At 38.7% G+C, this 17,568-nt stretch overlaps 1 protein-coding gene across 4 annotated transcripts in view; it reads left to right on the forward strand.

Moving 5' to 3' along the window:
- Positions 1–17,568, forward strand: part of kiaa0825 (KIAA0825 ortholog) — a 145,420-nt gene that overhangs the window by 11,066 nt on the left and 116,786 nt on the right. For all 4 annotated transcript variants that reach the window (XM_083527612.1, XM_083527614.1, XM_083527613.1 and 1 more), the window contains 2 exons: positions 5,658–5,826; positions 6,777–7,425. In XM_083527612.1, coding sequence (XP_083383738.1) covers positions 5,658–5,826; positions 6,777–7,425 — 818 coding nt within the window. The remainder of the gene's footprint in view (positions 1–5,657; positions 5,827–6,776; positions 7,426–17,568) is intronic.

A 17,568-nucleotide genomic window follows, 5' to 3' on the forward strand; every position in this document is an offset into this window, starting at 1 on the left:
TTTGAAAGGGATCTCTTCCTTTCCCTCGCTCCTTCCTTCTCCCCACCACCTCTTTCGGCTCTGCCTCCTGGAGCGCGACAGGCCCGTGGCCCACCCACACTAAATTAATTTTGACAAGGAACTTAAGATAATGTCAAAGCGCTGACTAATCAGCGGATTGGGTTTCTGTAAGCCGGAGAGCTGCGAAACACGTCATCGTGCCTAATGAAAGACTGCCATTGCTTTTCTGCTTCTCTCTCTTTCCCCTCTCTCTCTCTCTGTCTGTCTGGCTAGTCACGGAAAAACCATTACAGTCTCAGGGATCATGATTGACATGTGGCTAGAGAAAAAAAAAAGAAGCATGCGACAGGGCTTAAAAGAACTTTTCCTCTCCTCATCTCTTTTCCTTTCGCTCTAGACCTCTCCTCCACTCCCTTTTCTTTTGTTGGCTTCTGTTTCCAAATCTGGCTCCATCAAGTATTTTATTACGTGTGTCTGTAAAGGTATTGTCTGACTTCCTTGTTTGCTTGTTTTCTGAGCCTCTATCTCTTGCTCTCTCCAGCCAAAAAAGCGACGCCGTTAATCCTATAGAGCCGATTGATCCGGGGTTTGTTAGCTTTCCTCTGTAGTAGGGGTCACACGCCGGGGCGATGTGGAAACTCGGGCGTCCTGCACGCACTTAATCAACCTGGAAATCCGACTATAGTGTGTCCAATAAAGAAGGAAAGGAAGTGGAGACGTTTTTTTTTTTTTTCTTCTTGAATGCATGAGTGTTTTCCATTCAGGTCTTTCTGTTTCAGTGGAGGAAATGTTAAGGTTTGTGTGCAGATTAAAGTGGATTTAATGGGAAAAAAGGAAACAAAATGGAAATGGCAAATAATATTAAAAGAATTAAAATTGGCTGGCACTTTCAATGGCACCGAATAAGATGGAAAATGTTTGTCATCTAGTAAAATGTTTCATTACAATTCTCAAATCTCATTGTTCACAAGGTGTGCAGTATTTTCAGGTAACTTCCCAGCTACATCTGTTTATACTGTATTAATGCACTCATCGTAGTTTCTATAGTAACACGGCATACACAGGGATTTATACGATAGATTCTTCATGTAACGTAAGACTAGGAATAAATAGATGTGAAAATATTTTGACAAAGGTAAACTATGTAATTAGGAGACATTTATTTAACATATATAGAAGGAGTCTCGAGGGGCAGTGCTTTTTGACAGTCGCAGCACTTTGTAGATTTAAAAGTTTTACTAGTATATGTACAGGAAGCGTCATAGAGTGAAATTCTTACTCTCCATTAACCTATGGCACAAATGATATTGACAGAAGGCAAAAAGACACAAGACATAAATTACAAATTTACAAAGTTTAATTCCAGTTCCATCCCAACAATGGACTCGTTTCTTTGTTGCGTTTAGGGATGCGCTTCCCCTTCTTGAAAGCAAACACAGAGAGAATGAGGGTTAGGGTTAGGGTTGCAGGACACACCCAGCAACTAGTACCTGGACTTCTCTCTCCATCTTACTTCCTTTACTGCACACTACTATTCACATTAATAGTGAATACAAATATTCACTTATATTTGCATTACTTGCACTAGTGGAACTCTAACTGGACTGGACTACTTACATTATTTACACAAGCACATAGACACATTAATGACAATTACATCACACTGAGTCACTTTAATCTGTTCTTATGTCATACATATATGTCATACATATCTATCCATCCCTTCTGTTAATTCATATATATATATATATATATAGTAAAGGGGAGTACAGTGTCTGTCAAGACTTTGGGGGAAAAAACTTTTTTTTTTTAATCGTTCTTGAGATTGCCTTACACTTACAGTCAAGCATGGAGGTGGAAACCTTAATAGTTTAGGGTTGTGTTGGAGCAGGGACGGTTGGAGACTTATTTTGAGTGGTGAAAGGAAAACTAAACCAGCATGGCTACCATTCCATACTTCAACACCATGCACTTCCTTCTGAAATGCGGCTAATTGGAAGCAACTTCGCCATACAACAAGACAAAGACCAGAAGCGTATCGGTAAGCATTATTTACAGAGGACTGGAGTGTTGTCTATCGGGAAATGGCCTGACCGGTCACCTCACCTAAATCCTATTGAATTGCTTTTGGATGAACTGGAAAGCAAAGTCAAAAAGAAATCTTCAACTAGTGAAGAAGACCTTTAAAAAAAGCATGGCAAAATATTTCAACTGAATGTTTGGAGGAATGAACTGTCCAGATTACAAGAGTGTGTAAAGCTGTTATTCATTTTAATTAATGAATTTTTAAAGAAAATAAAGTCTTACGTCTGTATATTTATATATTTGCTTAGTCAAAGTAAATCTTCATAGAGTGAAATGACCTTGTTTGTTGCATATAAACAAAAAGGAACCTGTATATGTGTCTGAAAAACCATAAAAGACTTGGTGTTTCCAAACCTTTGACAGGGAATATATATATATATATATATATATATATATATATATATATATATATATATATATATATATATATATATATATATATATATATATATATATATATATATATATATATATGTGTGTGTGTGTGTGTGTCTGTGTGGGTGTGTGGGTGCAAAGTATCTTGTAGTCTATGATGTGATTTACATTGTGGTGTGCATTGTATCAATTGCATTGATGTATATATTGTAAGTTCCGTTTTGTGGAGTGTTGACCTTTTTATTTTGTCTTTTTTTGGTGATTTGTACAAGCACCAGACTCCTTAATAAGAGACTGGACACACTCTTACACACACACACACACACACACACACACACACACACACACACACACACACACACACACACACACACACACACACACACACACAATTGTTTTGCACAAATAACTTCTGCTTAATCAAACCAAATGTTGACATGTACACTATTTATTATTATACAGACCATTTATTTGCACTCTCACATTGAGCTCTATGTACAGCGCGGCATGGCATTGCTCGTGTTGTTGTTTTTTGTTGCTCTGAGTGTTTTTTGCATTCATTTGCACATGTGCATATTCTTTGTATAGGTCTGTTTGTTCTATTTAGTTTTGTGTCATTAAGTGTTACCTGACGTTGCTTTATGTGGTACCTCGGTCCTGGAGGAATGCTATTTCATTTCACTGTGTACTGTACTATATATGGTTGAAATGACAAAAAGGCCACTTGGATTTTTTTATGTTTTATTCAGCAGTAGTCATTAAATGCACTTAAATATAATTTTTTATTAAATTTAAAGATGTGACAAGCAATTTAATAAAATTTAGAATTTCTATATGTGATGGTACCAATGATTTAAACTAACAAGTAACTGCTCTGATTATGAATTTTCTTTTGAAAAGAATCTTCGTACATACTAAATATAAACGTATAGTCCCTTTTAAAAGAAGAAAAGAGGGAAAAAATAAGATTTTTTTCATCCAACTTCATTAATTTTCCGAGCAGAACTTCTTCTATTGCAGCATGTTTGAAGCTCATCTGTATTCATTGATGCTTTCCTCTGTTATAACCTCTCCCAAACCCCATCAACTGCTCCTAATTGAGTCCTCCAGTACCTGTGTAGTGTCACTGTAGAGCGTCGCCCCCTCAGAGTGACGCCAACCCTCCTGGGTGCCCACAATGAGACGGGGCACCGCGTGTGTGTTGGCCCCGGGCCTACTGCAACTCAGATGATAACTTGCTTACCCAGGTGTGTGTGTGTGTGTGTGTGTGTGTGGGGGGGGGGTTTTGTGCGTGCATGTGTGTGCGTTTGATAGACAGCCATGGTGATGTTTAAGGATGTTTGCGTACGGGGGCTGGAGGTTTTATGGAGCGGTAGGGCGGTGGATGGTGGCACAGATGGATCCTTATTTCCACCCGGCTGTTAGAGTAAAAGTCCTCTGGTGGAACCGAGCACAAATCCTGCTTTATGAGAAACAGTAAACTGACTTGGTCCATGTGTCGCGCTTTATGTTTTAGATAGACGACTCTGATAAAGTGATTAAGTCCACTAAAGTTTAAATAAGAGTGTAGTAGTTTAAATGAGACAAAATTGTCTTCATCTCGAGCATACATTTAAGCACTGCTCTATATTATGCTCTATATACATTTGTATAGAGCATCAGTATATATATATATATATATATATATATATATATATATATATATATATATATATATATATATATATATATATATATAAAGACTAGGAGTTACGATGATTTGACTTAAAGTTTTTTTGTCAAACTTATGATGTGATACGACAAAATGTAAAAAAGAATTTTGCGTTTCACGTGGCAGGCAAATGTGGCAGCTTATGTTCCGCCTTCCGCTCACGAGCCGCCGCTCGTCCGTGCGCCCGCTACCATATACATATATACTGTATATGTACATTACAGTACTGTAAATTATGTTTTGGTAAATTATGTACTGTAATTTATTCAATTATTACATTACAATCTATAACGCCATACTAATCACCATTCTTTAATACTCCAGGGTAGGCTAGGCCATGTCTCGACATTATTTTCAAGTTACGATGGAGTCATCTGAACGCACCGCCATCGCAAGTCAGGGACTATCTGTATACTGTATGTATATGTATATATTTTTTTTCTTTTTTTTTTTTCTCCTTAATAAAAAATAGTACTTGGAAAATAATGTAACAAGAAGGATGCGTTAAAAAAAAAAAAAAAAAAGTTTAAGTGTGTGCAAGTTTTTGCAGGCAGCACCTTCATTTGGCGAAACAGGCGGTTTATGTTGGCTGTTAGCTGGAGTGATTTTACAGCGAGCTTTGGGCCATCATTAAAGGCCAGAACAGGAAGAATCACTGTTCCAGCACAGTCTGTCCCCACCGTCATGTCCCATCCTCATACATATTTCCTCTTTACAGCAAAACGAGGCCCATTTGCTGGGATTCCTGTTGGCACTTCTGCCTTAGAGCGAAATTAAAGCAGTGAACGGGCCCAGCGATGCAGCACATGCGCGTCGTTCGCCGACTTTACTGTGGGTGCGCGCCGTTAAAATTAACAGCACTTTATGTTTGCTGTGTTTTCTTGCAAAATAAAAATGTGCCACTTTGAAATGGTATTTAATGTCTTGCCATTGCAAGGCATCTGGCCTTTTGTATCACTTAGTGTTTACAGCTGAGTGTTTATAGGCCTCAAGTCAGGTGGTGCTAGGAAGCTGCTCTGATGCATTGTAATGGAGGGTGTGTGTGTGTGTGTGTGTGTGTGTGTGTGTGTGTGTGTGTGTGTGTGTGTGTGTGTGTGTGTGTGTGTGTGATGTGAGAGAGACAGACAGATTTGCAGAAAATGTCATGTCAAATTTATCTTATACAAAGCAGACAGAAGTGCTTATGCATGGTTATTGTGAAGTTCTGCTTGTGCTGGGAGGACCAATGAGACGCACCATTTTATTGCTAGTCTGCATCTCACACACATGCACGCACACACACGCACACACACACACACACACACACACACACACACACACACACACACACACACATCCCACTGCAAATATATTGATGTCCATGTTCATTAGGGTTGATGCGTCTTGATCAGAGCTGTAGCTTGAACAGCTGGGGGACAAGATGCCATCCCTGAGATTTAACTGTAAGTGTGTGTGTTTGTGTGTGTTTGTGTGTGCACCTGTGCAGTATTGAGCAGAACCTGTGCGAACTGCAGACTAAAATGAGCGAGGCCTGGGCTGCGGAAAAGGTCTCCAGTCCTACAGAATGCCTAAAGTGGTTCAGTCAGAGTAATTTGAGTTTGCTGAAACCGGTCTCGACTGGTAAAGAGGAGCTTCTGGATTTCCTCAAAGCGCTGGTAATGTACAGAATCATCTCTTCTTTAATCCACTTTACAGATCTACTGTACCGTCTATAGATAAGTAGTCTGTGTAATGTAATATTAGTTTGTAATGTAATTTCAAATACGAGGTGGTAACAAAAAGTTTTGAGACGAGCTCTGTTTACTAGAAAGTACTTTATTTATCCAGGTTTACACATGATCACCTTAAAAATAGTTCCATTGCACAGCAATACAGCACTCCCAGGGTTCCTGCCACTTCTGGAATTTGTCCTGGAAGTCTTCCTTCTGCTATTCACGCTGGTCTGCAGTGGTGTCATAACGTCCTTTCAACTGGATCTTTATCTTCGGGAAGAGGGCAAAGTTCTCAAGAGACAAATCTGCCGAATAGGATGGGTGTGGAAGTGAGACCATGTTGTTTTCTGCCAGACAGGGTACACATGTGGACAAAATAGCACCAGTTGCACAGTTCTTATGAAGGTCGGCGCTCCCTGTGACTGTGCGTGCGGACTTGTGCTGCCATCTGTTGGCGTGTTACAAAACTAGTCTCAAAACTTTGACACCACCTCGTATAAAGAGGATAATGTATGAAACCCTTAATTTAATTTAACCATAATGGTTCTTCATAACCACTGTTCTTTCTATAAAAACAGAATGCTGTTTAAAAAAATAATAAATTACTATTTTATGTTTTTTAATATGATTCAGAGAAGAACAGAAGCTTAAGAAATGAAGGCTCTTCTGAATTTGAATTGATGCTAGTCGGATGCTAGTGTGTGTTTTTCTTTTTCTTTGTATTGTATAGGAAGTTTGTATTGCTATCTAGTTTATGGACATCCTGAGCAAATCCTACACTGGTATCAGTCAGTCAGTCGTTTCTCAAAATCCCATGGACACATCCTAAATATCGAAATAGTTTTCTCCATCTTAGTTTCCAGACGTGCCAAATGTCTTCCATCTTTTAACAGCAACACGTTCTGAAGACAGAGGACGCTTCCACAGAGGCAGTTCTCCAGCTGCTGTTGAACATCTCCTCTCAGTGCGGAGTGGCGTTCCCCACCACTAACTCGTTATCTGAACTGAGCCAGACGTCCATGGCTCCCTTTTGCTCTGTTCAAGATGACACTGCTCTGGGGGTCCAAGAAACCTGGGATGACATCCGACTCTTGTTGCGGCGCCACCTGCTCGACAAGTTATCCACGGACTGCTCTGGAGTCCCTCAAAGAGCAGCATTTCTCGTGCAGCAGCTCTGCTTCCTGTACACTGAAACCGAGGTTCTGGAGAAGTACCAGGCCCTCCGGAGCAAAACGGTTCTGGGGCTTCTCAGGAAAAACCAAATACGATGTCCAGATGGAGAAAGCGGCTTTCAAAGGTTGGCTGCTGGATTCCAGGCTGTCTGTCCTGCCTTCTGTGACATGCTGGCCGAGGACATTCACGTCCTGAGTGGCACGTTCGAGCCACATTGCATTCTGTGCTTTGTGAACCAGGCCTACCTGTGGACGCTGGCGAAGGAGCTGGGTTTGCTTCTGGAGAAGGAGATGGAGATGGAGGTGTTGAGGGACAGCAGTGCACCAGGAGGAAAGGGAAGGAGAAGCTTGAGTAAGAAGGCAGCAGTAGGTCAGTGTCTTTTCTGCTTTTTGTGATATGTGCTATAGTATATTTTATTGAGTGTGGTGATAAATTTGGCTTAAAAAGGGGTTAAGATTTGGTGTGTAGGTTTCTACATTGTACAAGAGGATTTGGGTTGAATATTAAATGTGTCAGTTACACCCTTTTATCTGTAATGCAATGCAATGAAATTATCATGATCTTTTTAGCAGTGGTGGACAGTAAGGAAGGAAATGTAACTCGTTACTGTACACTACATCACTCTTCACTACATTTCAAAGTCAAATATCTATTACTCAAACACATTTTGTGAAATCAGTCTTTTTTATTTATGAGTGGATATAAAATTAACTGGTCAAACACACAGCAAGCGACCAATCAGAGTCGTGCACACGTGTTTTGAACTTGTTTTGATTGGCGTCTACTTATCACCAACATACAGTTCAGCATCTCTACAACAGCCAGCAGAACATTTTGAGAGGAAATTCGATTAATGTGCTGAGAGCAACATTAGAGTTTTTTCACATAAGTTGATTAAAAAAAGAGTCTTGTGATAAAAATAAAACAACAACATTATAGCCATAATAAATCATAGTACACTGAATGTTTAAGTACATTTGAAGGCAAGTACTTTTCTACTTTGACTCAAGTGAAAGTTTAAAGGGAGCACGTTTTCTTTTACTGGAGTCATATTTTACCTACTGTATCTCTACTTTAACTCAAATCGATGGTTTGTGTACTTCGTCCACCACCACAGAAGTCGGCGTGACCTAAACCTTAAAAGTTTTTCCGTCTCTTTACCTCAGATTTAGATACATCACTCAAAAGATTTTGTATTTTTTTGCAATACCCCAACAGGATACCAGCTAACCATTTGCTAGGCAAATGTATATTCTTTTAGACCACCCCAGTTAAGTAAATTGTTCTTAGGAAACCCATCTTGTGCCTTTTCTTTTAAATCATATACTATAATCTTCGCATTTAAAACCCAGGAATCTTAAAGATGGTATCTCCCTGGATGATTTTCCTCTCTTTTTAATCTATTCACTTTTACCACAACGTTGGGGCCATTTAATGGTCGAGCACTTCAGGTTCTACAGTCAGCCCAACAATCCTTAAAATAAATCACCAGAGGCGGAATAGCTACTAATGTGGACGCAGCGAGCATGTAATGCATGCGCACACCTATGCCACTTTCCTCGGCTGTAGCCATTCGTGACTGTATGCTGAATGTAAATGCTAGATTATGACACCTGCCTTCAGGCACTGTTTAATGGCTACAATTGTTATTGTACTATTAGAGAATTTTAATGAGCGCTGTTCACAGTCATTTACCTACTTGCTGACTAGTGATCACACCATTTGCAGAGTACTTTCGAAAAGCGCTAATACCGAACCTTCTGCATTAAGTAGCATGCTAACCATTATGCTCATCAAGCAATGCGGGTGACCTTATTGACATACCAGACCTGTTTTTTTCTCTCTCTCTCTCCGTTCGTTCAGCTCTTAAAACCTTTTGAACTTTGCAGTCTTTGTGTGCCAAGGTGTTATTATTAAGCTTTTATTCATTCAGCACATTTTGCGGGCAGGAGCATAGCCGAGAATGAAGCAGTGGCTCGGCAAGGGTCCCAGGGGAGAACGTCGCACTTCCTGGCATGCCATGCTGTCAAGGCACTGAAGCATTTAACAGCTTTTCATGCGCCCGAGATGGCAGCTTCTTTTAACCCCTGCATCTGAAAAAGAGAGACGGATGTTGTTCCTTCCCTCTTTCATCAGATGTGGACGCCAGAGACCTTTGTGCTTCTCTTTTCTCCATTGCTTTGCTGTCGTCCCTCTTTCTTTATGTTCTCTCAACCCCCTTTTGCTTCCCTTCTTCCTGGAAGTAATGGGGTGAAGACTGGACCGCAGAGTCTGATGTACGGCTCGACTGATCTGGAACAATGGGGCACTTTAAAGCCATACTACCACACCTCAGTGCGTTTGCAGGAGACATGGATGGGGGCAGGAGGGGAGTGTGTGTGTGTGTGTGTGTGTGTGTGTGTGTGTGTGTGTGTGTGTGTGTGTGTGTGTGTGCTTAAACCTGCAGGTAAAATAAATCATTTATACAGAGAACTAAATAGCTCTCTATTGAAAAAAAAAATATACTAACAGGTAAATTGGAATAAAAAAAAAAAAAGCGCTAGTGCATAAGTATTGGCCCCCTAGACTGTTCCACATTTTTTTAGTGTTAATCCCTGGAATTGGGTTTACAGTTTGTCATGCATCTACACAAAATAGGTCCTGATATTGAACAAACACTACATAAATTGACAAAGTGTTTACAAATCAAAAGTCAATCATCATTTAAAAAAATTTTTTTTCTAACTGTCACACTACCATTTTGCTCACTGAATTTTGGTTGCTGATGAGCAAACATTGGTCAAATAAATATGCAAAAATCTAAAATATAAAGAAATATTTTTTCCCCATGAATTAATTCTAAAGTCTAGAATATTTTTAAATAACCATAACCCTAATTTATTTTTTTCTAGAACTGTTTTTAATAGCTTTTTTGGTCTCCATGATGGTCTTTGTTTAGGTGCGATTCCTTTCCATAAACAGGTGTATTGAACATAATTTTTTTATCTTTAGAAAGTTGAATCCAATTTACATTTATATACTGCTGATTTTTTACATTTTACTTTTTACTCTCTAAAATCCCCTCACGATGGTGCAGAGAGCACATTGCAGTCTCTCGCATGCCCCTGTACAGTGTTTATTCATTTTCATAAAGTTTTACTACCGTAAATTATATCCGTCTCACTTTCTGAGTTTATACATGATGCTGTATCAGAATCGGAAATCAGAATCAGGATCAGAAAGAACATTATTTATAAAGTATGTTTGCACTTACAAGGAATTTGTTTTTTGTGTCAGAAACTTCCAGTTGCACAATTTTAAAAAAAATAAAAGATAATTTTTTCTCATGCTCTGTTTATACTGTTTACTGTCATAACAATTGATTATTTGGATCTTCTAAAACAAGTGGGACTTATTTGAATGAGAAATGGGAAATTCATTTCACTGTGTCCGTGTAATAACCGGAGAACCCTCAATTTTCTGGGTAAGAAACCTCCAGTATATTACAACATGCTGCATAGCTCCAGTTGTCTGGTATCAAATGTTTGTGTTTCAAAATAGAAGGAAAAATGATCAAAAGCTTGTCTTGACTTATTCCGGTTGAGTTCGGTTTCTCGATTAATTTTTTTTTACCCAGGACATTTTTTGCATTAAAGGTTTTCTACTTGGTAGTAGGATTGGAATAAAAGTTGATTCATGACTACATGCAGGCCTTAAGGGAAGAAAAAGGTGTACGATTGTATTAAGTAATTTCAATTCCATTCAGTATTATTTGTACTGCGTTTTTAACAATGGACATTTGTCGTGAGCGGGTGGAGACTGTGGCAAGGAAAATCTCCCTGAGATGGCATAAGTAAGAACTCTTGAGAGGAACCAGACTCAAGAGGGAACCCATCCTCGTCTGTGTGGCACCGAATGCCCGTTTATTACAGATAAACGATGTTGAGGTGTGCACTGATGATCAAATGCAACCTAAAGTCCTGAGTCATTAAAACAGACTGTTTACATTAAATACAGTCCAAATCCAAATCCTCAAAAGCTCTTGTGTTACTCCGTAATTTCATGGATCCCCAGGCCGTTGATGTGAAACCATCTCCAGCTGCACTGGAGCCTCCGAACGAAAAGAAGACCATCCAGAGGCACAAAGTGGGCAGATCCGAGGAGAGGAGTGGGACAGGAACAGTGATCATTGGTACTTCAGGAGCATGTTTAACTTGACCGAGAGAGGGAAAGAGAAATATGGGTTATTAAGTATCCTTATTGTTGTTTAAAACTTAAGGACACTGTGCAGTTTGGGACTCCGGCAAGACTCGCTATGGCAGCATAACTATTGCTTGGAAACCGTCACTACTAACCCTAATTTTTTCACTCTTTCATGGTATGGTAAGGTTGAGGCATTAGATATCACAACACCGCAAAGCTGCCAACCTCCGCTGTGGTCCAGGTGGACTGCGCTTCGGGCAATGCATGAACCGAGGGCCTCATGCATAAACATTTTCATGATCACATTAAGATACAGAGTGGAAAATAGTAGACTTGGTTTAAGAATGCAACTATGCAAATTGTACCAAGAAGTGTATTTTCGAATGACGGAGAGTTTTCGGTGCATCTGTTTCACTGTCAGGATTATGGACCATTTACTACGTTTTCCAGCAGCCACTTCACTTCCATTTCTTAATTATATGACATAGTTACATGTCACTGATTACACATACCTGTTTCCTGTTTTGCTGGTAATGAGCACATATTTTTAGTCACACCATGCACTTTACTCTTTGGCTTTCCATTTCCATTGCATTTCTATTAATCGCATTTGGCAGACGCTTTTATCCAGAGGCAAATACAATTATCTTAGTCATACCAGTGAGCATTTAAAGGTTAAGGGCCATACTCAATGGCCAAGAGTGGTATCTCGGTGGTGTTGGAATTAAACATAGGTAACCCTACCTTCCATCTGCCTCATTACATGACATTAGATTAAAAACATACTGCTTATTCTCTGTGATGATGAAATTTGTGATTAGATCTCACAAATAAAGATCCATGAGTTTACTGTTGAGGGTTAAACTTAAGAACAATGAAGATGGATTGGAACTGTAACTAACATAAAGAGGCAACTACAATGGCTTAGGACTGCAATTACCATGAACAGTTTGACACTTAAAATCCCCATCAGTGAACAATGATGGGACTATAATAAATGGACAATCAATGACAACCAGATGAGAATGAGTCAGGTTCCTCCTAAGGTTTCATTCCCATACCATCTCAAGGAGTTTTTCCTTCCCATTCATGCCACTGTCTTGATCTCTAGGGATAAACTTAGCTACTAATTTATAAATGTAAAACATATTTGTCATCTATTTAATTCTTTAAAGCTGCTATGGGACAGTGTCCATTGTTCAAAGTGCTATACAATAATATTATCCTTATACTATCGCTATACAATAATATTAATAATATTAAAGTGGAGTGAATAGACTTTTTTTGATTATTCTTTATATCAAAATGGCATGATTTTTTTTTATTTAGAGAAATAAGATCGATATGAGATTTAAACATTTTAAATAATCGAATCATTGAAATAATTGAAAAAAATTGATTTGATTTAAACCAATGATCTGTTGTCGTAATAATGCATCCACCCTAAAATCAATTATTTTGTAATAACAGCTTTATTACACTTTATTAGCTTATATGCCATAGCAATGTACCTGACAGTAGCAGTTCTTATTAATGAAAGAATGACACATCATACATTTTATCCATTTAGAGTTACTGCTAATGCAACGTAAATCATCTTCAGAACAAATAAGTTCCTCTCATCACGTATATCAGCTATACACTGTCATTCCCTCGCCCGCCTTCTTCTTTTCTTTCTCTTAAATTAAATAAGATGAAAGCAATGCAGCTTGTCATGCTGCTGAGAAACAGAACGTTGTCTTGGTTCGGAAAGCTCAAAGGGAACAGCTTGTTACAAACTTGTTACAAAAGCTCTGACATTTCCAATATAAATGTAAAATCAACATTTATACACACGTTTAATCTGCGTATGAGTATTCACTCTGCAAGCCTGTGTCGACGTTGTTGCTATGGAAATGATGACATAATAAAGCGCTTGCAGCTGGCACTACTGTCAATGCCATGCTGTGATAGAAAATCAATCAAGACTCTCGGAAATACACTACACAGCAAAAGTATTGGGACTTCTTGCTTTTCCAGCCATGTGTAGTTCTTTCCCAATCTGTTTCCACAAAGCTGCAGGCACACAGTTGTGTAGGATGTCTGTGGATGTGGTAGCATTACATGTTCCCTTCACTTGAACTAGGAGACCGAAAACCTGTTCCAGCATGACAAAACCCCTTGTGTACAAAGCCAGTTTCATGCTTTACATGGTTTGGAGTGGAAGATCTTGAGTGACCTGCTATAGAGCTCTGACCCTCAACCCTAATGAACACAATAATAGATTCAGCAGATCCAACAGGTCAAGTGACCCACAACACCGATTTAAAAAAAGAAAAGAAAAAAGGAAGGAAGGAACATTAGAGATACCTGGTAATTAAAATTCAATGATTGTGTGATATTTTAGTTGCATCATGTATCTTAACATGGAAGAATCTAAGGTCAAATGTAATCAAATTTCAATTCAGTATATTGGAAGATGATCTCCAAATTCAAATGATCTCTATTTAAAATACCTGTTACTGTGAGATATTCTTTGCATGCTTTGGAGTGGAAGATCTTAAGAACCATGCTATAGATCCTTGACCTCAACCCTACTGAAAATCTTTGGGATGAATGTGAACGCTGACTGCACCCCAGACCTCCTCAGCCTACATCAGTACCTGCCTTTACTAACACCCTTGTGTTTGAATGAGCACAAACCTGCACAAGCACACTCTAAAATTTAGGAAATATGTTCTCAGAAGATGGCAGGTGATTTTAACAGCAAATTGGGAGTAAATGTGGAATGGGATGTTAAAAAAAACACAAATATTATGGTCCAACAACCATTTGTATTATTTTTATTCTCACTATTATTATTATTATTATCATTATAGAACCGCGCACATCATGTAATTAATTCCAAAAGACTCGATTCTGTATGTGTCAACGTGAACTACAACAGCCTTAGCTCAAATGTACACATGACAAATAATTCAACCTTAACCATTAGGGATTGTGTAAAAGGTCTACCGAAGGCCCAGGGCTCTGAAATCAGGCCTCGACCTTAACAACAATAACAACAACAATACAACAGCATTGCCCAAAGGGCACAAGCTGAACCCACAGCGCTCAAAAAGTGTGTGTATGTGTGTCTGTGTGTACGTTCTGTTTATTCCATGCCACTAGAGCAGCGTTTCTGTGCTAAAGGGGCAGGATAGGCAGAGGCAGAACCAGCTTTGATATGGAAGCTGCCAGATTCCCCTGGTGCCACTGTTAACATCTGCATCTGCGTGGATCTTTGCCTCCGACATGCTGAGCAGGCTTTGTTGTCCTGTCAGTCAGAGTCAGTGGAGAATTCTGCCGTTGAATCCGACTGGATGATAAACTTGTCAGTGTTCTTTTTTATTCTTCTTCTTCTCCTTTCTTATACATTGTTTGGCTTAAACAAGAACACAAGTAGTTATACTACTAACATACATTTTTTCCTCTTTCTCAGATCATTCTTCTGTCCTGGATTGAACTCTTCTTGTTTTCTCCTAAGTCTCTCTCAATCCGGCTTTACTTGGCATCTTTACTTGGCATGTGGCTTGCTCAAGGCAAAGGCCCACCATAGCCTATTTTATATGACATGCTATAATGGTTTATGTAATGGTACTGGTAAAAACTTGACTATGAGTCTTTTCATATGAAGAACGTTTTCTTTTTTTTTCTTTTTTTTTCAGTGAAATAATCCAGTAAAACTATTGTAGTGCAAAGAGATTTTGGTGTGTGTGTGTGTGTGTGTGTGTGTGTGTGTGTGTGTGTGTGTGTGTGTGTGTGTGTGTGTGTGTGTGTGTGTTTGTTTGGAGGGGTGAGGGGGGGTGACAATAAATAAATAAATATGCATACATTTTCATTCTTTATTTAAAAAAATAAAAGATTGGATAATGAGATAAGTCCTTTATTCCTTATCTCTGTTTATTGCATATTGCATTAATAAAGAAATCCTGCACAGTGCTATTAAAAAGGTTGGTATGATATTTCAGTGGAAACTCGATCATAAATCCACTTCACATTTGGTGAAAAGTGTCAAATGTAAGAATTTTTTTAATTTTTATTATTCAGAAATTTTGTTAATAGATTCACAAATAAAGGTTTTTTTTTTTTATAAATGTATTTTTCTGTGTTTTCATTGCAGTGAGAACTGTGTCAGTATTAGACTTTATATGTTTATATATAATAACGAGAGATGAACTGATATATAAATAGCTATGATATAAAACTAGCAGAAATGATATAAAACTAGCAGAAAATAGCAGAAAAGCTTCTTGGGGATATACCACATGACATGAGTGGGCGGGGCTTAAACTATTCTTAAAGTTTCAGAGTGGAAAAAAAATATGATTAAACATTCTACTGCTGAGTTCAGGCGTATTTATGACTATAGTATATAGTATATTCCACAAGACGTATAATTCACAGGTTTAGTACCGTAGCTAATCATAGTTGTGAATATTCGCTATAATCACACAATTACATATATGATATTGCTTTAACCCAACAGTGAATTAAATTAATATTTCATAAGTGACATTTCGGAAACAAAACGGCTCATTTTTGCTCAGTTCGTGGAAATAGATCTTGAAATAGCCAGGCTCATACTGTGCTAGCTGCCAATGATTTGTACATTCCTATTAAAGGTGCGTGCAGTGAAAATGGCTTCCTTTTTCCCTTTCTGTCTTCATCTGACAAGCTTTCACATTTGAAGTCAATTGAAAAGGCCTGAACTCTATTGTTTGCTATTCGACCAATGAAATGAAATGACCGGAACTGGTCGCTGGACATTAACTACTAAACTGAGATGTCCATCACTGTATTGTGTACACAAACATCTTTTATATATCGATCACAAAGACATTGCGTCCCCTCCATCATGAAAAACACAGTGCTGCGCAGTAAGAATGACCGCCATTTGTATTCATGTGGCAGCAGTTTTGATGTTGATCCCTAATACGTAAGTCCTTTTGTATTTCGCTTTATAGTATTTGAAACTGTCAAATACATTTTTTTTTTTTTTTTTGATCCCAGTGGCTCTGATGGACCAGTACATTGCTTGCACGATGTCAGGTGTGACTGATGTAGCTGGAGAGAGTGAATGGGTTTGAGAGGAGGAAAGGAAATAAAATCACTGGCTAAATTATTGCATGATTGCCTATTTCCCAAAGGACCGGGCATCATTTGGTGAAAGGCATTTAATAATTACATTTAGTACCCGTGTCAGACGCATGCAATTCACCACACTAATGGGCCAGCTAGGTAGAGCAGGGCCCCATGGGTCTGAGCAGAACATGGTGTAGCCAGACAACATGATCTGGGACTAGGTATGTGTGTATGTGGGTGTGTGTGTGTGTGTGTGTGTGTGTGTGTGTGTGTGTGTGTGTGTGTGTGTGTGTGTGTGTGTGTGTGTGTTTATATGGGTGTTTCTGTGATAGTGAATGAAAGGAGCGAACAGCAGACTGAGTGTGTGGAGATGAAGTGGCAGTAAGTGCAACCCAAAGGGGAAAAGCACTTCAGCGTCAGTTTAATACACCAGGCCGGGGATTTGGCAGTCAGCCACACAGCAATTGTTTACCTTTTTGCTCGCCGACTGCATCTGTTCTGTTTTGTAAACGGCACTAAACTATCCGGCCGTAAACACTGGAATCAATAACAACTGTTTGGGGATTTCCTTCCCTCCCCATGTTGCTTTTCCCTTTTTTCCCCCCCATATGCACTCTCCCTCTTTTCTGGTGCTATTTTTAATGCTACACCTCTCTCTCTCTCTCTCTCTCTCTCTCTCTCTCTCTCTCTCTCTCTCTCTCTCTCTCTCTCTCTCTCTCTCTCTCTCTCTCTCTCTGTCTGTCTGTCTGTCTTTCTCTCTCAACGACTCACTCATACATACACATACATTCTCTTTCTCTGTCCGTCTGTCTTTCTTCTTTTTTTTTATCAAATTCAAGTTCAACGTGTGCTTTATTGGCCCGACTTTCTATTTCCACTGTCACAAAAGCAAACAAGCAGTTTTATAGACCAGCAATAAGAGTAATAAATACAATTAAATAAACATTTATTGAAATAAGAAAGATGTCCTTCAAAAAGGTCATATATTTAAAATAAATGTTTAGATACATGAAATGTACTGGATTAGCATTATAATTGTCCCAAAGGAAACCGTTTCTTTTATTATGAACACTGGATATGAATGTAGCTGCCAGCCGAGCCGTAAAAAACCCGGTTATAGTTAGCAGCAGTATTAGCTGGAGAGGTATTAGCAGCTATGCTGTTAGTGTTGATATTAATTAATTGTATTAATAATTACAGAGATTAAAGAAGGTGGTGTGATTAAAT

Source organism: Silurus aristotelis, assembly GCF_946808225.1.
Source record: "Silurus aristotelis genome assembly, chromosome: 23".
In the NCBI taxonomy this organism is placed as follows: Eukaryota; Metazoa; Chordata; class Actinopteri; order Siluriformes; family Siluridae; genus Silurus; species Silurus aristotelis.